The sequence below is a fragment of the Erinaceus europaeus genome, chromosome 6 (genome assembly GCF_950295315.1).
Source record: "Erinaceus europaeus chromosome 6, mEriEur2.1, whole genome shotgun sequence".
Classification (NCBI taxonomy): Eukaryota; Metazoa; Chordata; class Mammalia; order Eulipotyphla; family Erinaceidae; genus Erinaceus; species Erinaceus europaeus.
The window spans coordinates 405,774-426,195 of NC_080167.1; the positions used below are offsets into that span (position 1 = coordinate 405,774).

At 52.6% G+C, this 20,422-nt stretch overlaps 2 protein-coding genes across 3 annotated transcripts in view; one reads left to right on the forward strand and one right to left on the reverse strand.

Annotated features, from left to right (window-relative positions):
* The window catches only part of POLE (DNA polymerase epsilon, catalytic subunit), a 65,499-nt gene extending 55,179 nt beyond the window's left edge, over positions 1-10,320 (forward strand). Inside the window, exons 40-49 of the mRNA XM_060192698.1 lie at positions 114-287; positions 2,249-2,374; positions 3,487-3,619; positions 4,618-4,816; positions 6,470-6,601; positions 6,736-6,929; positions 8,762-8,962; positions 9,106-9,231; positions 9,536-9,625; positions 9,706-10,320. Coding sequence (XP_060048681.1) covers positions 114-287; positions 2,249-2,374; positions 3,487-3,619; positions 4,618-4,816; positions 6,470-6,601; positions 6,736-6,929; positions 8,762-8,962; positions 9,106-9,231; positions 9,536-9,625; positions 9,706-9,819 — 1,489 coding nt within the window. The 3' untranslated portion in view covers positions 9,820-10,320. The remainder of the gene's footprint in view (positions 1-113; positions 288-2,248; positions 2,375-3,486; positions 3,620-4,617; positions 4,817-6,469; positions 6,602-6,735; positions 6,930-8,761; positions 8,963-9,105; positions 9,232-9,535; positions 9,626-9,705) is intronic.
* Positions 10,321-11,452: 1,132 nt separating this feature from the next.
* Positions 11,453-14,622, reverse strand: P2RX2 (purinergic receptor P2X 2). 2 transcript variants are annotated; one of them, XM_060192697.1, is made up of 12 exons: positions 13,926-14,622; positions 13,692-13,827; positions 13,544-13,615; positions 13,397-13,472; positions 13,159-13,255; positions 12,994-13,074; positions 12,776-12,914; positions 12,495-12,625; positions 12,299-12,392; positions 12,156-12,221; positions 11,993-12,070; positions 11,453-11,830 (listed from the first exon to the last, which is right to left on the reverse strand). In XM_060192697.1, exons 1-12 carry the CDS (start codon positions 14,111-14,113, stop codon positions 11,747-11,749), a joined length of 1,242 nt encoding a protein of 413 aa, XP_060048680.1. In that variant the 5' UTR covers positions 14,114-14,622; the 3' UTR covers positions 11,453-11,746. The 2 variants fall into 2 exon arrangements, with proteins under 2 accessions (XP_060048680.1, XP_060048679.1); XM_060192696.1 differs by having other exon boundaries at positions 11,453-12,070.
* Between the last annotated feature and the right edge of the window lie 5,800 nt (positions 14,623-20,422).

Sequence of the window (20,422 nt, forward strand, 5' to 3'; positions counted from 1 at the left end):
CAATGCCCACCACCAGAACTCCATATCCCATCCTCTCCCCTGATAGCCTCCTGTTCTTTAACCCTCTGGGAGTATGGAGCCAATGTCATTGTCGGTCGCCTGCTTTCTTGCAGGATTCTGAAGAGCATGGTGGTGGGCTGGGTGAAGGAGATCACACAGTTCCACAACGTGTATGCAGACAACCAGGTGATGCACTTCTACCGCTGGCTGCACTCCCCGAGCTCACTGCTGCACGAGCCTGCCCTGCACCGCACACTCCACAGCCTGATGAAGAAGCTCTTTCTGCAGTGAGTGCTGGCACCATCCTGACACAGCTGCTCTGGGCTGACAGCCTGGGACCAGCATTGGGCTCCCAGGAAATGCTCGGCTGCCACCTCAAAGCAAGGCCGTGGGGGCTCTGGACCCATCATCTCGCTCTGAGCATGTGGTTCCAGCTTCACTTTCTTAGCAGTCTAATCCTGGGTGTTTAGCACAATGGACAGTGAAGCTGTTTCTCCACTGTGGGCTTCTGCACACAGTATAGTGCACAAGGACCCCAGTTCAAGCCCCTAGTCCTTACCTGCAGGTGGGATCTACATGAACAGTGAAGTGGTGTTGCAGGTGTCTTTCTCTCCCCACTCTGTCTGTTTCCCTCTTCTTTGTTATTATTTTTTAATTTTTTCCCTTTGATCTTTGTACTTTTATTATTATTATCTTTATTTTATTTACTGGCTAGAGACAGCCAGAAATAGGGGAGGGAGTGATGGAGAAGGAGAGACAGAGAGACACCTGCAACACAGCTTCACCACTTGCAAAGCATTCCCCCTGTAGGTGAGGACTGGGGGCTCAAACCTGGGTCCTTGTGCACTGTAACGTGTGTGCTCAACCAGGTGCACCGCCACCCGGCCTTTCTCCCTCTCCCCTCTCAAATTCCCTCTCTATCTAATATATAATAAATTCAAACAGGCACTAAACTACAGGTAACCAACTACAGGGTACATGAGGCCCGTGTGCATCTGAAGGAAGCAGCCCTGTTGTGGATCTGTAGGGCTGCTAAGGACTGAGCAGAGGAATGCCAGGCCAGGGAGCCTTCCATGGAGGAAGTAGTGGACTGAGTGGGAATGTACCCCACAGGCTCTTCTTATTAAAGATTTATAGGACTTCTTTTTATTTTTATAAGAGAGACGCAAAAAGGGAGACACCAGAGCACTGCATGGCTCTGGCACATGGTAGTGCTGGGAGTTGAGTCTGGGACTTTTGGGCCTCAGGCATGCAAGTCCTGTGCTCCTGAACTGTCTCCCCAGTTCTGTACTCTTCCATATACTCTGGAGAGAGAGAGACTGAGAGAAAGTGAGAGAGACCACAGCACTGGAGCATCCTTCAGTGCAGTGGGAGCCAGACGTAACCTCAGGTTCACACGTGGCAAGGCAGCTCAGTGTCTTAAATAAGTGAGCTATTTAGCTGGCCTCTGTAGTAGTTTTCTTTCCCCCCAGAGCCTTACTCAGCTCTGCCTTATGGTGGTGTGGGGGATTGAACCTGGGACCTTGGACCTCAGGCATGAGAGTCTGTGTAACCATTATGCTGTCACCCTACCTATCCATGTACTCAGTTTGGAGTACTTGGAGTGATTTAAATTGGACTTTGTCTTCATATCATTTCTCTGATTTTCTGTTGTTAAATTATCTGCCTTTGCTGTGTGATATGAATCGTGTTTTTGGCTGAGACCCTGATTCCTGGGGTATTGTACACAGTGGATTGTTCGCTGTGTAGAATCTTCTCTTCCTCTGTTGCTTCTGGATCCCTTGTAGGTTCAGTAAGATACTCTGCTAGGGGTCCGGTGGTAGTGCAGCAGGTTAAGCCACATGGGACGAAGAGCAAGGACGGGCTTAAGCCCCCAGGTCCCCACCTGCAGGAGGGCCACTTTCTGCAGGTGTCTATCTTTCTCTCATCCTCTCTCAATTTCTGTCCTATCCAACAACAACAACAGCAGTAACAATAACAATGATAAAAAAGGGGGGGGAATAGCCTCCAGGAGCAGTGGATACGTACTGCAGGCACTGAGCCCCAGCAATAACTCTGGAGGCCAAAAATAAAAGATAGATAACTGCTAGATAAGATAAGCTATCTCCTGCCCCTCCTGCATTTAGACAGGCTTTGTACTCTACGGTCTTCAGCCTCTTCTCATACTTGTGGTACTCTTCTCAGTCTTGTGGTACTCTGGGTGGAGTACCTGATTGTGTCCTGATGTGGCTCTCAACTTGACCTGCAGGCTCATTGCTGAATTCAAGCGCCTGGGGTCATCAGTCGTCTACGCCAATTTCAACCGCATCATCCTCTGTACCAAGAAGCGGCGCATTGAGGACGCCTTAGCCTACGTGGAATACATCACTACCAGGCAGGACTCCCATATCCCTAAGCCTGTGCCTCTCAACAGGCCTTTCTCCTTCTGCTGACGTACTCTGACACATGCCTGGCAGCTTGGGTCTATTAATAACGAGGTCTTTGCTCTGACTCTATCCAGCTCTCCTTTCACACACAGGAGCTTTCCTGTCCAAACCTTGTGCTGCTAGAACACACAGCAACTGCTTAAATGTCTTGTTTTGCTCAGGCCTACATCTGTATCAGCTCTGATATGCCCTCAGCTGACAGATTTTTCCCTTACTTGTGTTTTGCTGTTTCTTTGCACATCTGGTAAAATACTGAATTGGCTACCACACCTGCCTTGTCTGCTGACTGATTCTGTGTTTAGAACTTTTATTGTGAGCACAGCCTCATTGCCTCATGAGCTATGATGGTCTTGCTGATGATCACCTGGATTTCTTTTCTTTTCTTTCTTTCTTTCTTTTTTTTTTTTTTTTTTTTTTTTTTTTTTTACCAAAGCAGACTTCAGCTCAGGCTTATGGTGGTGCCAAGGCTTGAACCTGGAACCTTCAGTGCCATAGCCTGTTGTACTACAGATGGTTTCTCTCCCTCGCCTGTGGTCCTTAGCATATCTGTGATTCCTGCAGTTGTGGTTCAGGCTGCGTTTTCCCTAAAGCTCTCATCCATGACACCAGCCCCAGCTGCCTTCTCCTCAAGCCTTTTGGGCAATGTTGTCATTTTTCTCTAGAAAGTCTGAGGGGTGATTTTTCCCTCTCTTGTTTCCAGAGCGCTGCTCCACTATGGCTTATGGTGGTGCTGGGGATTGAACCTGGGACGTTTGGCATCTCAGACATGAAAGTCTTTTTGCATAACAACAGTGCTGTCTCCCTAGCCCTAAATTTTTGTTTTTTAAGTAAGAGGAGGATAAGTAAATATGCAGAAGGTAAAGGGGGGGATTTCTTGTTGTTATTTATTTATTTATTGTTTTTTAGAGAGATACACAGAGAAACATCAGAGCACTGCTCAGCTCTGGCTTATGGTGGTGCAGGGGATTGAACCTGGGACTTAGGAGCCTCAGGCATGAGAGTCTGTTTGCATAACCCTTATGCTGTCTTCCCTGCCCTTAATATCTGTTTTTATCCTTAGCATTCATTCTAAGGAGCTCTTCCACTCCTTGACGATCTCTTTCTCTCGGTGCTGGGAGTTTCTCCTCTGGATGGATCCTTCCAACTATGGTGGGATCAAAGGAAACGTGTCGTCCAGTATTCACTGTGGACAGGTACAGTGGGTCCAGGGTTGCAGGGCTACGGTTGTAATCTGAGATGACTTTTTGGGTTTCAGTGCATACCTGATGGCCATGAGCTGGGTGCCCTGAAAAGATGGGCCTGTGCTTCTAAAGCAGGCCGGACAGGAGACAGTGGAAGGTTCTGTTCTGCATAGGAGGGCAGGAAGTGAGGCTGTGCAGGGGCTGGGGAAAAGAAGCGGCACTGTGAGGACTGCATGTAAAGTGGTATATTGCGATGGGAGGGCCACGAGACAGTGATTTCTACAGAAAAGTTAAATTTACGCAGAACTGGGCTGGCCAGGGACAGCTATGGAACATCTAGATTCACCCCTTCCGGGGAGATGTGATTTCAGTACTTTGAAATGAATTCTCTGAAAGCAGAATGAGGGCAGGGTAGACAGCATAACAGCTATGCAAAAGAGACTCCTGCTTGAGGCTCCCAGATCCCAGGTTCAGTCTCCCCGCACCACCATACATCAGAGCTGAGCAGTGCTCTGGTTAAAAAAAAAAAAGGAGGGGGCACTGGGCGGCAGCCTGGTGGGTTAAGCTCACGTGGTGCAAAGTGCAAGGATTGGCTTAAGGATCCCGGTTTGAGCCCCCAGCTCTCTACCTGCAGGGGGGTTGCTTCACAGGCTTTGAAGCAGGTCTGTAGGTATCTTATCTTTCTTCCTCTCTGTCTTCCCCTCCTCTCTCAATTTCTCTCTGTCCCATCCAACAACAATAGCTATAACAACTACAAAAAGGGCAACAAAATAGAAAAAATGGCCTCCAGGAGCAGTGTACTCGTAGTACAGGCACCGAGCCCCAGTGATAACCCTGGAGACAAAAAAAAAAAAGAGCAGAATGAGAAAACAAGTCATCCCGTGGCTTAACTAGGTGCCGTGCCTGGAAGTGAAAGCTCCACAAAGGGAAGGGGTAGGTGTGCTCCATCTTACACAGAGGGAGAGGTGGACACACTGCTTCCGGGTGAACACTGGCACTTTGCATTGCAGCCAGAACCCAAACAGGGAGTCAGTGCAGAAGGGGAGGAGGAGCAGCAGGAAGAGGAGGAGGAGGAGGAGGAGGAGGTCGTGGAGGAGGAAGACTTGCAGGAGCCAGAAGTGGAGGACTTGCTAGAAAACAACTGGAACATCTTGCAGTTTTTGCCTCAGGCTGCTTCCTGCCAAAGCTACTTCCTCATGATAGTCTCAGGTGAGTCAGCCACCCTCCAGCAGATTAGAGTGAGCTGTGTTACCTTTACATCACAACAAGGCAAAGTCAGGAAATCTGGCCTGAGGAGCACATCTGCCACTAGGGGTCCAGAAAGGCACCCTGTCTACACACAGACACACACTGTGAAGTGTACAGCAGACTCTACCTTTTGCTCATCCCTAAAACCCCCTCAGAACCCAGTGGGTGGTGGCTTTGGGGGTCTAAGGATTTGTACGTGTGCGCCTGCCTTTTGTAAATTGGGCAGCTGAATTAGAAACTGGCTAAGCCCACTGCTCACGGGCTGATCTGATCCTTCTGGGGAAACGCCTATATTCAAGTTTTGTCTAAAGGCCAAGTGACCCAGGTTGGCAGGAACCATATAAATTGAGCAGTCGTAATTCGTCACTGGATGCAAAACAAAACATGAGTGAATAAGTACATGTGCTCACATATACATGACCACCTGGAGAGTGGCAGAGCGGGACTGGTTGGTGGCACACCTGGCTGAGCGCACATTTTACAGTGCGCAAGGTCCTGGGGTTCAAGCCCCCAGTCCTCACCTGCAGAGGGAAAGCTTCATGAGTGGTGAAGAATGGTTGCAGGCATCTCTCTGTCTCTCTCCCCCTTCCTCTCAATTTCTGACCATCTCTATGCAGTTAAAATAGATAAATTGGGAGTTGGGCGGTAGCGCAGGTGGCACAAAGCACAAGGACCGGCGTAAGGTTCCCTGTTCGAGCCCCCAGATCCCCACCTGCAGGGGAGTCACTTCACAAATGGTGAAGCAGGTCTGCAGGTGTCTGTCTTTCTCTCCCCCTCTCTGTCTTCCCTTCCTCGCTCCATTTCTCTCTGTCCTATCCAACAACGATGACAGCAATAAAACAACAAGGGCAACAGAAGGGAATAAATAAATAAATATTTAAAAATCTTTTTAAAAAATAGATAAATTTTTTTTTTTAAAAGTGGTAGAGCTGCTTTCATTCATGTATGAATATTTTATGTTTGCACCTAGTTGTGCTTAAGTCCTTTACTTTCTCAGGTTCTGTTTTGAGATATGTAGGTCTGGAATTTTTGATAGGTGCTGATCCTGGGCTTAAGACTTTGTTCTTGGGAGTCGGGCTGTAGCACAGCAGGTTAAGCGCAGGTGGCGCAAAGCACAAGGACCCGCATAAGGATCCCAGTTCGAGCCCCGGCTCCCCACCTGCAGGGGAGTTGCTTCACAGGTGGTGAAGCAGGTCTGCAGGTGTCTATCTTTCTCTCCTCCTCTCTGTCTTCCCCTCCTCTCTCCATTTCTCTCTGTCCTATCCAACAACGACAACAACAATAATAAATACAACAATAAAACAGCAAGGGCAACAAAAGGGAATAAATAAAATAAAATAAAAACAGAAAAAAAAAAAAAGACTTTGTTCTTGTCCAGCGTGAAGGTGATCTGCATAGCCTTGTGATGCAGTGCTCTCTCTAAGCAGGAGAATGGGTAGCGGTCAGTGTCCTGCTTGTTTCTATTTCTCTAGTTGATTTTGACTCCTCAACACAGAAGATCTTTGTTGAGCCTATCCAGTCTGGTTGACACACTGACTGTCACACAGGCCTGCAGGCTCTGGGAGTTTCTGAGCACCACCAACTCTTGGGCCTGTGCTTACCCTCTGTCTGCAGCATATATTGTGGCCGTGTACCACAGCATGAAGGAGGAACAAAGACGCAGCACCCCGGGGAGTACCCCTGTGAGGAGGAGGGGGGGCACCCAGCTCTCTCAGGAGGCCCAGGGTGCAGCTGGAGCCCTTCCTGGTAAGCCCTTCCTGTGCATAAGGCCCCAGTGTATCTGTGACTTGACCTTTCTGTGTTCCTGGGGGACCCCCTACCAGGGCTTCCTTGTCACTGTGCAAACTAAGAAGCAGGTGTCATTTTTATTTTCTTCCTAGGAATGATCACCTTCTCTCAAGATTACGTGGCAAATGAACTCACTCAAAACTTCTTCACCATCACTCAGAAAATTCAGAAGAAAGTCACAGGCTCTCGGAACTCAACTGAGCTTTCTGAGATGTTTCCTACCCTCCCCGGTTCTCACCTGCTGCTTAATAACCCTGCTCTGGAGTTCATTAAATATGTGTGTAAGGTGAGGATGCTGCCCACACAGGAGACAGGATGCTCATACTAACATACTTGGTGAGGAAAGAGCAGTAGTAAGTTAAGGCACTGAACACGTGAGGACAGGACACTGAGCATGTGAAGACATTGAGTGTGTAAGGACAAGACACTGAGCGTATGAGCACAGGACACTGAGTGTGTGAGGACAGGACACTGGGCGTATGTGACATAAGGACTGAATGCAGTTATGGTGATGCCTCCAGTGTATGTGCAAGTTAAAGATGTGAGCACATCCCCCAATCTCACATCCCACAGATGCCATCCTGCCTATTAGCTGCTCTGTGGGCTATGGGCTCAGGACGTTAAGGGCCCCTGTCCTTACAGAACCTGCCTCAGGCAGAAGCCTGCTCCAGGAGGGCTGGGCCTGTGGGAACTTGATGCTGGGAGCTGGGCTCAGAGTGGCTGGGTCATGTGGTCCAAGAAAACAGCAACATGGATTGATAGGTCAGAAGTCTGGGTGTCGGGCAGTGGGTAGCTGGGCTTGTGGAGAGGCACGTGCTGAGCAGGGAATTGACAAGGCTACAGGCTCCACAGCTCCTGAGGGCACCAGGAACTCAGCAGAGCCCCTGGGATATGCAGGATGCTGGAGAGTGAGAGGGGAGAGCTTGCTCAGATGCTAAATGCCTTCTGGGAAAGGCGGGCTGGGTCAAAGAATGGGATAATGTTACCAGATACGGGCTGGCCTGGTGGCCATTCGGGCGCCGGCCCCCACAAAGCCCTCTCTGTTCATTGTGCTGCGCTCTCCCGTAAGTGCATTTCTGTGCTCAGTGCCCCAGATCAAGTGACTCCTGAGCACAGCAGGGAAATGATCCTCTGTGCTACTTCCACTCCTTGTGGACTGCTAATCTTTCACTTTAATAAAACGCTCCCATGAACAGAAAGAAGTACTCAGTACCAAATAGGAACAGGGAAAATGCTCAGTAACAACCACTAATCATTAGAATAATGCAAATTGGGAGTTGTTCATGGGAAACATAGGAGGAGAGACAAAGAGCCGGACACCACTCTGGTACATGTGCTGCCAGGGATTGAACTCAAGACCTCATGCTTGAGAGTCCAATACTGCACCACTTCCCAGACCACTGAGTACTATCTTAAATGGCTAAATCTTTGCCTAGTATTAAAAATTAGGTCTGGGGGCGGGGCAGTAGTGCACTGGGTTAAGCACACATGGCACAGCACAAGGACCAGTGTAAGGACCCCGATTCAAGCCCCCGGCTCCCCACGTGCAGGGGGGTCGCTTCACAAGTGGTAAAGTAGTTCTGCAGGTGTCTCCCCCTCCCATCCTCCCTTCCTCTCTCGATTTTTCTGTCCTGTCCAACAACAATGACGGCAATGACAAGAACAAGGGCAATAAAAGGGAATGATGGCTGCCCGCAGTGGATTCGAGTGCAGGCACTGAGCCCCAGCAATAACCCTAGAGGCAAGGAAGGAAGGAAGGAAGGAAGGGAGAAAAGAAAGAAAGAGAAAACTAGGTCATCTGGGCCAGGGAAAATAGTATTCATTATGTAGTACTTTCATGCCTGAAGCTTAGAGGTCCCAGATTTACTCCCTGGCTTCACCATAATCCAGAGCGCACTTGGGAAGCTCTGGAGACATGGTCCTGCTGGCCCTGAGGACTGTCCCTGAGTCCCCCAAGTAATACACAGAGCCCTCAGGCCCATGTCAAGAGGGTGGGGAGGAGGACCCTTTGACCTTCTGGGGATGAGATAAGTGTGATAAGTTCAGAAGTGTGTTCAGAGTAAGCTGTGGGGCTTCTCACTTTAGGCCCAGTTACTGACTCAGTTCTGTCCTCTGCAGGTCCTCTCTCTGGACACGAACATCACAAACCAAGTGAATAAGCTGAACCGGGACCTGCTTCGCCTGGTAGACGTGGGCGAATTCTCGGAGGAGGCTCAGTTCCGAGACCCTTGCCGCTCCTACGTGCTCCCTGAGGTCATCTGCCGCAGCTGTAACTTCTGCCGGGACCTGGACCTGTGCAAGGATCCCTCCTTCTCTCAGGTGCGAGGGTCATCCAGGCCTCTGGAGGCCAAAGGGCACCTCCTCAAGTGCTTGTGCCAGCAGTCGTGTGCACGAAGGTGGCGGGGTACATGGCAGATGGTCTGAGCAGAGGTGACCCTGCCCTCTCCTGTGCCATCTCCTAGGACAGCACCGTTCTGCCCCAGTGGTTCTGCCCCAACTGTCAGGGTGCCTATGACTCAGCCGTCATTGAGATGTCCCTGGTGGAAGCTCTGCAGAAGAAGCTAATGGCCTTCACTCTGCAGGACCTGGTATGCCCTGCCTCTCTCCTGACAAGCAGTTTCTGTCACAAAGCAGGCTCCAGGCTGTTTTCACAGTACCCTTTTAGGCACACAGTGGATGTAAACAAGGGAGATGACGTGTATGCAGGATGGAGGCTGTCCCACCAAGAGGGGACAGCTCAGCAAAGACCTGAGGGTGGGGCCTGGGCTGTGGGGTGGAGGCTCCCCAGGACATCACAGGGGGCAGCTAGTATGTTCATGTGAAGGCAGCAGCCTCCTTGTGGTCACAGTGGTAGAGGCTGTGGGTTCCCAACTTGGCCGGCCCTCCTTGTAGGTCTGCCTCAAGTGCCAGGGAGTGAAGGAGACCAACATGCGTTTGTACTGCAGCTGCGCCGGGGACTTTGCCCTCACCGTCCACACTGAGGTGAGCTCTCCTCCCCCACCGGGCCTTAATCCTGACATGCCACTGGCACTGGGCCTCATGGCGACCACTCACTTCCACAGGTCTTCCTAGAGCAGATTGGAATCTTCCGGAACATCGCCCAGCACTATGGCATGTCCTATCTGCTGGAGACGCTGGAGTGGCTGCTGCAGAAGAACCCCCGGCTGAACCGTTAACCAGCTGGGTGGCCTCCTCCTCTGGTCTGTGCAGCCTGAGCCTTCAGGAAGATTCTTGGGGACTGCCCAGGAGAGGCTAGAGCCAGCTGAGAGGGGCTTCACCTCAGCTGGTCAGGACAGCCCTGGGGATTGAGCTTATTTCCTGAACAAGCACCCTTCAGCCCTGCCCCTGCCCTTCTCTGTCACCTCAGCCCCAACGGGGCGGAAGCCGAGCTCTCGGAGGAGAGGTCCCCTCAGTCAGGAATGCTGTCCCACATGCATGCCGGTGGGGCGTCAGCTCCTAAACACAGGACCTGGTCACCTTGTCTGCCTCGTGAACGTCATAAGTCAGTGTATTTACTTGAAGAAAGGACAGAGCAAATCCCTGGCATGTGCAATTCATGAACTGCAGGACCTCACATTGCAAGTCCTGTGCTCCACAACTGAGCCACTCCCTGGCTGCTGGGGTGGACTTTTAACACCACATGTCACCTGTGTTTCAGAGAAATGTTTCTTTATATACGAGAGTCTAGGTTTCCTTTACCTCTGAGGGGGAGGCTCATCCAAAGGGATGAGTCCCCTTTTGCTTAGCCTCACGGGTGACTGCGGCCTCTGGCCCTGGGCCTCTGGGATCTCTGTGGCTGGGCCAGCTGTACGGGATCAGGGCTTGGTGAAGTTTGTGTTTCTTAAATTGCTTACCATGTGTCCTTACACCCCAGACTCTGGCAGAGGGCAAGCAACTCTGTTCTGTGAGTGTCTAGCCCCTGGTGCCTCTAGGCTCAATGACAAGAGAAACCCGACTCTAGCGGGAAGGTGGGCCAAGCTGAGTAGCCCGGATGGAGGTTTGATCTAATTAGGGCTGTAAGGCTTCCTGGAAGCCAGGGCTGGAGACCTCCCTGGGGAGCAGCAGGGGTGGGCTAGGCCCCCCAGACACTGCTCTAGGCCTCTCCTCGCAAACCCACCTAGAGACAGGGGCTCTTGTGCCAGCGTAGGGCTTTGTCACTTACCAGAAAGGCAACTTGAGCCCCTGGCCCACTTCTTAGACTGCAACCCGGCCTCCGCTAGAAGAGCCCATTTCTCTAAAATGGGCTGGACGTCAGAGCCAGGATGGCTGCCAGGCAAGGTGCAGGGGGCTCTGTTTCCCGATTCCAGGATGGCAGCCCACAAGCTTCCACCTGCCATCACTTAGATGTGGGGACCCTGCGCTAGGGCGAGAGCCTGGACCTTCCCTCCCAGTCTTGTCGACAAGACACCAGCAGGTGCTCCTGAGTCCCTGTCCTGGAGAAGCCACAGTGCAGCTGACCTATGGTCCTTCAGCAGGGCCTAAGCAGGCGGGCGCCAGAGGAGCCGCTAAATGTAATAACCACTAAGTAGTCGACTGGCTGCCAAGAATGCAGTAACCAGATTAACAGGCCTGGTCTGCTGGTGCCAGCTCCCCCAAACACCCCGCTCCCCCACCCATGTCACATTCTAAAAGTCTTCAGAACCTGCAACAACTCTGCCTCTCACCCCTATACTGGGGGTAGGGGGCCTGCATGGGATGACCCAGTGCTAATGAGGGCCTCTGTCACCTGGCTGGATGGGGAGTGTACAGGGGTGTGGGTGGATGTGTCAGGAGTCTCAAGATGCTTCACAAAAGGACAAGGCCAGAATGTTCTAGTTACAGGTTTAATGGATACTGGACATGTGATTTCTGACTATGAAGTGAACACTGGGTTAGGCGGGGGGCAAGGGTGTGTCCCTCACAGCCGAAGTGGGCTGGGGGTAAGTTGATAGGGCCCAGGTGGACAACAGGGTGCCACGCCAGTTGCTTGGGGGTCCTTCAGTCCCGTTATGTGAATGACTCAGAGGCTGCCCCTCCCGGGCTGCCGGGAAGCAAGACACTGAGACAGCAGGTTGGGGGGGGCTCCCATGAGGCGAGGTCTGTGGCAGTTTGTGGTGATGGAGCTCAGAGTTGGGCCAAACCTCGTGGGTCCGTGGTGTGGGGCTCAGAGGTGTCCTGTCCTGTACCTTGTTCCGGAGGGTCCACCATCTGCTCAGGAGGGGTGGAAGGGGGGCCAGGCCGTGGAGGCAGGGGGGCTGGGGCCTGACTAGGGTCTGAGGAGCAGGGACGGGGTGGGGGTGGGGGTGGGGCCTGGCCCAGAACCAGGGCCAGAGTCACAGGCCAGCTACCTGAGGGCCTCTGTGCACACACCTTGTCAAATTTCTTGTGGCTGTAGACCTTGTTTTTGTTCATGAATGTCAGCAGAATCCAGTCGCACAGGAAGGAGCCCTGGGGCCAGCAGGGCAGAGGCGTCAGGGGCTGACGGGCCCCATGCCTATGCTTCCCCCTCACTGGACCCCCACATGCTCCTTACCACCCCAATGGAGGTCAGTGCCGTGGCCAGGTTAATGATGGTGGGGATCAGGCTGAACTTCCCGGCCTGGGGAGGGAGGGTGAGTCCAACAGGTGGGGTATGGGGAGCTGCCTGGGGTCACCCAACGATGCCAGGAGGCTCACCTGTCCGTGCACGATGACGTCTATGCGGATCCCATAGGCCTTGATGAGTGTGCGGCTGGTGCTGTTGTCTTCTGTCCCGTAGTACTTGGCAAACCTGGGCCAGAGGCACCCAGAGGTGTTGGAGGGCAGTGGCACTGGCCCTGGGGTGAGGGACACCTGTCCCTGGGGGCACCAGGAGACCCCAGGGCTGCAGTACCTGAAGTTGTAGCCAGCGGAGGCTGGGGTATGCTTGGGGTCGAGCCTCCGGAAGGAGTACCTCGGCTTGCACTCCGAGGCCGCCAGGTCCAGGTCACAATCCCAGTTGATGATCACCCCAATGACGCCCCCCTGTCCCGGGGAGGGGAGGGAAGGCAGGTCAGGACACCGGACCGCTGGGCCAGAGCCTGCCCAAGTGGAGTCAGTAGTTGAGTTCTTTTCCTGGCCTCTGAGGGAGGCCACGGCGGGTCAGGCCTGTAATGGAGCCCCCCAGGGGCCCACCGTGAGTGCCAGCTCTGTGAAGTTTTCTCCTGCCTGCTCCACAATAAAGCCCAGCCTGAAGATGGGGCAGTAGAGATCCGAGGTCTCATGGAAGGTGCAGTGCTTCAGGTAGCCGTCCCTGCGGGTCTCAATGTTGCCCCTGCAGACATGTGAGCCCCTGGGTGCAGGGAAGGGAGCTGGGCCAGCCCTGCCCACCCACCGGTGCCTGGGGCTCTTACTTGGAGAACCGGAACTTGGGGTAGTGGATGCTATTCTTGATGAGGATGGTGAAGTTTGGGGCCATTGTACCAAGGAAGTGGCTGGGGAGGTGCAGTGAGCAGGGTGTTCAGCCCAGCCTGACCTCCCCTTGCTGGGCCCCAGCCACCCCGCCCCAGCCCACACACCTGACCGCAGCTCCATCCTCCACTGGGCACCAGCCGGACACCTCACAGGTCTTGGCAGCTCCATGGTAGTAGGGCACGCAGCGGCCCGTGCGCAGGCCTGAGAGACGGGGTCAACCCGAGGGCACCCCAGCCCTGCCTCCCACCCACCCTACTCCTGGGCACAGCGGCCCTGCATAGGCCCTGCATAGGAGGGAGCAGTGTCCCAAGGCTCCCCCTGCAAACACCCACACACACTGACCATTGCCCATCATGTCCAGCTGCCCGGCCTCACAGTCCTCATCTGACTTGCAGGTGGCGTTTCTGACTCTCACACTCTAGGGCAGAGGGGCTGGTGAGGGGTCTGTGGCCCCACCCCATCCGCCCCCTCCTGGCACTCCCACCATACCTCTGGGCAAGTCCCCAGTGTCTGCGAGGGTGTCACCTCGATCCTGGTGATGATGCTGAACACGCTACCCCCCTGTGTGGACAGAGGGGCGGTGAGAGTGGCAGAGCCACCTGGCCCTCTCTCCTGGTGGAGCGGGCGGAGGGCGCACCTCTGGGGGCTTCACGTACTCCTCCACGTCCCACACTCGGCGCTCCGAGGCAGTGATGCCCTTGACTTTGGTGATGACGGAACTCTCGGGGCCCGTCTCGCTGTCCTGGTAGCTCTTCTGCACGATGAACACATACCTGTGGGAGTTGGGGTTGAAGGAACCCTGCGGCCCCGGCCCCCCGGCCCCCCGGTCCCCCGGCCCCCCGGCCCCCGGGCCCCCGGCCCGGCCGCGCACCACACGAAGTAGAGCAGGATGAGCAGCTGCACCGCGCGGTGCACAACGCCCAGGCGCCGGTTCCTCACTACCATCACCTTGGGGGTCTCGTAGTCCCAGAAGGCTGACCAGCAGCCCCGGGCCAGCCTGCGTGTTGCAGCCACAGCTGTCCCCCAAAAGCGGGAGCTCGGGGGCCGGGGGGCCGCCATGCCCGCCAAGACCAGGGGAAGCGGAGAGCAGACCAGCCGCCGCGCCCCCAGCCTGGCCCGCCTCCCGGGCGTGGTCGCCCTTGCCCTGACCCGCCCCACCGGCTGCTCACCTGGCGGGTGCCCCGGGGTGGGCTGTGCCCTGTGGCCGTCATGTCGCGGGGAGGTGGCCGCCTGGGGACCCCCAGCAGCCAGGACCAATCCTGTGTGTGCGGAATCTTTAGTGCTTGCTTGCTTTTTTTTTTTTTTTCTTTTTTAGATCTAATTGACTCAACTTGATTCTCGTGTTCTCTTTTTTTATTTTGTATTTATTATTGGATAGAAATAAATTGAGGGGAGTCGGGCGGTGGCGCAGCGGGTTAAACGCAGGTGGCGCAAAGCACCAGGACCGGCGTCAGGATCCCGGTTCGAGCCCCCGGCTCCCCACCTGCAGGGGGGTCGCTTCACAGGCGGTGAAGCAGGTCTACAGGTGTCTGTCTTTCTCTCCGCCTCTCTGTCTTCCCCTCCCTCTCTCCATGTCTCTCTGTCCTAGCCAACAACGACGGCAACAACAATAATAACTACAACAAAACAAGGGCAACAAAAGGGAATAAATAAATAAAATTAAAAAAGAAATTGAGAAGGGCGGGGAAGATAAAAGACAGAAGAGAGACCTGCAGACCTGCTTCACTGGTCCCCCCTGGGAGTTGGGGACCAGGAGCTTGAACCCAGGTCCTTGCTCACTGTAATGTGTACACTTAACCAGGTGTGCCAACCCCTGGCCCATTATATTTTCCCTTTTTCCTGCCCTTATTTTTTATTGTAGTTATTTTTGTTATCAATGTCATCATTGTTAGATAGGACAGAGAAAGGGAGAGAGGACGGGAAGACAGGGAGAGAGAGACACCTGCAGACCTGCTTCACCACCTGTGAAGCGACTCCCCTGCAGGTGGGGAGCTGGGGACTCGAACCAAGATCCTTACACCCTTGTGCTTTGCACCATCTGTGCTTAACCCGCTGCGCTACCACCCGACTCCCTATTTTGTATTTTTTACCAGAGCACTGCTCAGCTTATGGGGGGACTGAACCTGGGACTATGGAACTTTAGGTATGAGTCTCTTTGCAGAACCATATGCTATCCCCCCCACCCTGGTGTTCTTTCTCTCCCTTTTTAACTTTTTTTTTTAATATTTTATTTATTTATTCCCTTTTGTTGCCCTTGTTTTTTGTTTTATTGTTGTAGTTATTAATGTTGTTGTCGTCGTTGTTGGACAGGACAGAGAGAAATGGAGAGAGGAGGGGAAGACAGAGAGGGGGAGGGAAAGACAGACACCTGCAGACCTGCTTCAGCGCCTGTGAAGCGACTCCCCTGCAGGTGGGGAGCCGGGGTTCGAACCGGGATCCTTACACCAGTCCTTGTGCTTTGCGCCACCTGCGCTTAACCCGCTGCGCTACAGCCCGACTCCCCCTTTTTAACTTTCATTTATTGCTCCCCTCTCAATTTCTCTCCAATAGTAAAAATAAATTTTAATTTTTTAATATTTATTTCCCTTTGTTGTCCTTGTTTACTTGTTATTGTCGTTGTTGCTGGATAGGACAGAGAGAAATGGAGAGGGAAGCGGGAGACAGAGAGGGGGAGAGAAAGACAGACACCTGCAGACCCCCTTCACCACTTGTGAAGCGACTCCCCTGCAGGTGGGGATCCAAAGGCTTGAATCGGGATCCTTCCACTGGTCCTTGCGCTTAACTCGCTGGGCTACCACCTGACTCCCTAATTTTTTTTTTTTATTGGGGACAGTCAAGAGGGAAGGAGAGACAGAGGGAAAGAAACCTGCAGCACTGCTTCACCACTTGCAAAGCTTTCCCCCCTTAGTGCTTATTTTTAAGCATTAAGAATGTTGAAAGGTCCCCGCCTGCAGATGGAAAGCTTCACAAGAGGTGAAGCAGTACTGTGTCTCTCTGTCTTTTTCACTATCTCTACCTCCTCTCAATTTCTGTCTCTGTCCAATAAAAAATATTTCTTAAAAAAATGTTGTGAGCCTGAGTCGGGCGGTAGCGCAGCGGGTTAAGCGCACGTGGCACAAAGCGCAAGGACTGGCGTTAAGGGTCCCGGTTCGAGCCCCCGGCTCCCTACCTGCAGGGGAGTCGCTTCACAGGCGGTGAAGCAGGTCTGCAGGTGTCTCTTTCTCTCCCCCTCTCTGTCTTCCCCTCCTCTCTCCATTTCTCTCTGTCCTGTCCAACGATGATGACATCAATAACAATAATAATAACTGCAATGATAAAACAACAAGGGGAACAAAAGGGAAAATAAGTATTTTTTAAAAAAAATGTTGAAAGCTTGGGGGCTGTGTGGTAGCGCAGTGGGTTAAGCGCACATGGCGAAAAGCTCAAGGACCAACTTAAGGATCCCAATTCGAGCCCCCAGCTCCCCACCTGCAGGGGGGTCGCTTCACAAGCGGTGAAGCAGGTCTGCAGGCATCTATTTTTCTCTCCCCCTGTCCTCCCTCGATTTCTCTCTGTCCTATCCAACTATGACGACAGCAATAATAGTAATAACAAGGGCAAAAAAAAATAGCCTCCAGGAGCAGTGGATTCGTAGTAGAGGCACCCACTGAGCCCCAGCAGGAACCCTGGAGGCAAAAAAAAAAAAAGTTAAAAGCCCAGAGCCTGGCCCAACTCTGGCACCAGGGGTTGAACCCAGCCAACCTCCTCTGTGCCTTGACCCACCTTCCCAGCCCCACTGCTCCTTGAGACTCAGTATGTCAAGTGTCTCTCTCCTGTGTGTCTGAGGCTCCTGCCTCAGCCTGCTCTGGGGAGTGTGAGCCCCCCATCGGCCAGGGCTCTCAGACCAAGTGCTGGCTTGACCCCAACACCCTTTTCAGGCTTTGCGATGGAAGCAGGGTTGTTTCTGGCAGGTGAAACTTGGCTAAGCAAAGACAGGTAAATCAAAATCAGGTGACCTAGGTTCTCAGTAAGGCTGACTTATGGTCGGCTATAGGGGTTCTATTGTATACCCATTATGCTAGTTCCTTGCCCTGTTTGATTTTCCTTTGTTTTTAGAGACAGAAGGCAGAGTGACTGAAGAGGCCACCTTACCAAAGCTTCCCTCACTGCAGTGGTGGCTGGGTTCAACCCTGGGTCTCATACAAACTAAGCAGCACACTATTGAAGTGAGCTCTTTCACCAGCCCTGGCCCTTAACTTGATTTTCTTTTACCAGGCCACTGCTCAGCTACAGTTTACAATGGGGGCTGGTTGGGAGGAGGATTAAACCTGACACCTCAGAGCCTCAATTTTTGTATGACTATTATACTGTCTTCTCTGCCCTCCAACTGGCTTTTCTTTTATCTTTTTTTTTAATTTTATTTATTTTCCCTTCTGTTGCCCTTGTTTTTATTATTGTTGTAGTTATTATTGTTGTCATCGTTGTTGGATAGGACAGAGAGAAATGGAGAGAAGAGGGGGAGAGAAAGACAGACACCTGCAGACCTGCTTCACCGCCTGTGAAGTGACCCCTGCAGGTGGGGAGCCGGGGGCTTGAACCAGTATCCTTATCCGGTCCTTGTACTTCGCGCCACGTGCGCTTAACCCACTGCGCTACCGTCCAACTCCCTTTTTTTTTTTTTGCCTCCAGGGTTATTGCTGGGGCTCAGTGCCCGCACTACAAATCCACTGCTCCTGGCGGACTTTTTTTCCCCCATTTTTGTTTCCATTATTATTATTACTGTTGATGCTGGAATAGGACAGAGAGAAATTGAGAGAGGAGGGGAAGACAGGGCGAGAGAAAGATGCAGACCTGCTTCACCGATTGTGAAGCAACCCCCCTGCAGGTGGGGAGCCAGGGGTTCAAATGGGGATCCTTACTTCATTCAGTCCTTGGGCTCAAACTGGGATCCTTACGCCAGCCCTTGAACTTTGCACCATGTGCACTTAACTCCCTTCACTACTGCCCGGCCCCCTCCACTGACTTTTTTAAAAGATTTATTTAGGGCGAGTCGGACAGTAGCAGCGGTTAAGCGCAGATGGTACAAAGCTCAGAACTGGCATAAGGATCCCAGTTCAAGCCCCCAGCTCCCCAGCTGCATGGGAGTCACTTCACAAGTGGTAAAGCAGGTCTGCAGGTGTCTTTGTCTTCCCCTTTCTGTCTTCCCCGTCTCTCTCCATTTCTCTCTGTCCTATCCAGCAACAACAGCAGTAATAACTACAACAACAAGGGCAACAAAGGAGGAAAAAACAAATTAGAAAAAAAATTTGGGAGTCGGGCGGTAGCACAGCGGGTTAAACGCACCTGGCGCAAAGCGCAAGGACCGGCGTAAGGATCCCGGTTCGAGCCCCCGGTTCCCCACCTGCAGGGGAGTCACTTCACAAGTGGTGAAGCAGGTCTGCAGGTGTCTGTCTTTCTCTCCCCTGTCTTCCCCTCCTCTCTCCATTTCTCTCTGTCCTATCCAACGACAGCAATAACAATAATGATAAGGGCAACAAAAGGGAAAATAAATATAAAAAAAATATTCACAAGAGAGAAGCCAGAAAATCTTCTGGGGCATTAAATTTGGGCCCCATTCTCACAGATAACAGTGCCTGCAGGAAATTCCCCCCATGAGGGTGGTTCTCTTGTCCCTGAAGCCAAGTGTTTCCTGGGCTTAGTAGGTTGTCTTGCTCAGAACCCCCAGTCCTGGCAGCCCACAGAGGCAAGTCTCTGTTCCAAGCAGAGCAAGCAGGTTCAGAACACCACCACAGCAGGCCCTCCAGGGACTGTCTTTAGTCACTTAGCATAACGCCACACAGTGCGTCCCTTCACTGCAGTCAAGCCCCACGATGTGCAGGGGCTACGTGTCACCTCTTCACTTCCTGGCATGAGATATGGACTCTTTACATCATAACTTCTATCCTGCCAGGGCTCTCACTGGACCTCCCTGCCTGCTGACTCACTGTTCCTGATGGCTTCTTTCTCCCTTCTCTCCCTACCTCTTGAAATGGTGAGATACAGAGGGGAGAGAGACACCGCCCCACTGCCCAGGAGGCCCAGGCAGGGTTCCTGTAAGCTGGCCCAGGCAAGAGCCTGGGTCCTCAGGCAGGTAGCGTGTGTGCTCTGCCCAGTGAGCCCCTGCCAATGTTAATTTCTGACTCTAGCTGCCCTGGATGCTTCTGTACGCATTTCTGAGATAGCGCTCTCTCTCTCTCTCTCTTTAGATTTTATTACTTATGAAAGAGATGCACTGCTAAGGATCGAACTCGGGACCTTGTGCTTGAGAATCCAGTGTACTAGCCATCTCACCACCAGGGCCTTTGTTGTCTTTCTTCTGGATAACTCCCTAGAAGATGTTATGTGGAGACTAGGTGTGATCTGCACTGGACAGCTTTCCAGAGTGGTGGCACAGATGACATCCTACAAGATGCAGGGAGGGCCTGACCTCTATATCCTTGCCAACACTCATGGTGTCTGCCTGTTCAGTTAGTGTCCTCATGGCTATGGAGTGGCATGTCATTGTTTGTTTTTTTAATATTTATTTTTTTCCCTTTTGTTGCCCTTGTTTTTTATTATTGTAGTTATTATTGTTGTTGTTGATGATGTTGTCGCTGTTGGATAGGACAGAGAGAAATGGAGAGAGGAGGGGAAGACAGAGGGGAGAGAAAGACACCTGCAGACCTGCTTTACCGCCTATAAAGCGACTCCCCTGCAGGTGGGGAGCTGGGTGCTCGAACCAGGTTCCTTACGCTGGTCCTTGCACTTGGCACCACGTGCGCTTAACCCGCTGCGCCACTGCCCGAGTCCTGTCATTGTGGTTTTTAAGATTCCTATTTATTTACTAATGAGAGGAAACCAAAGCATGGCGGTGGAATGCTGTGCAAGTCCTATGCTCCACCTGCTTCACCACCGGCCTGCCTGTTCATGGTGGTTTGGGTTTGCATTTCTCTACTAACTGATGCTACCAAGTAGCTTTTCATGTATTTACCCACCATCCATGTGTCACCCTCGGAAAAACTATTCAGACTCCTTGCCCCAGGGCTGGAAAGGTGAATTCCTGGGTAGAGTGCTTTGCCTTGACATGTGCAAGGCCCACGTCTGAGCCCTGGTCACACATGGGGCCCTATGGCACCAGGAGAAGCTCTAGAGGTATCTCTCCTTCTGCCTGAATGAGAGTGGCCAGGAGCAGTCTCTCCCTTTGCAGTGCCCCCAGAGTGCATAGTGCTCACTGCAGACCTGCGCACAGTGGGCAGAGACCCAAAGACAGCAAATAAGATACTGACTCAGAGCTGGGAGTCAGCCACCAGGTGTTATCAGACCCACAATCAGGTGGGTGGAGATACCAACAGGTTTGGGGTGCAGGGGTGC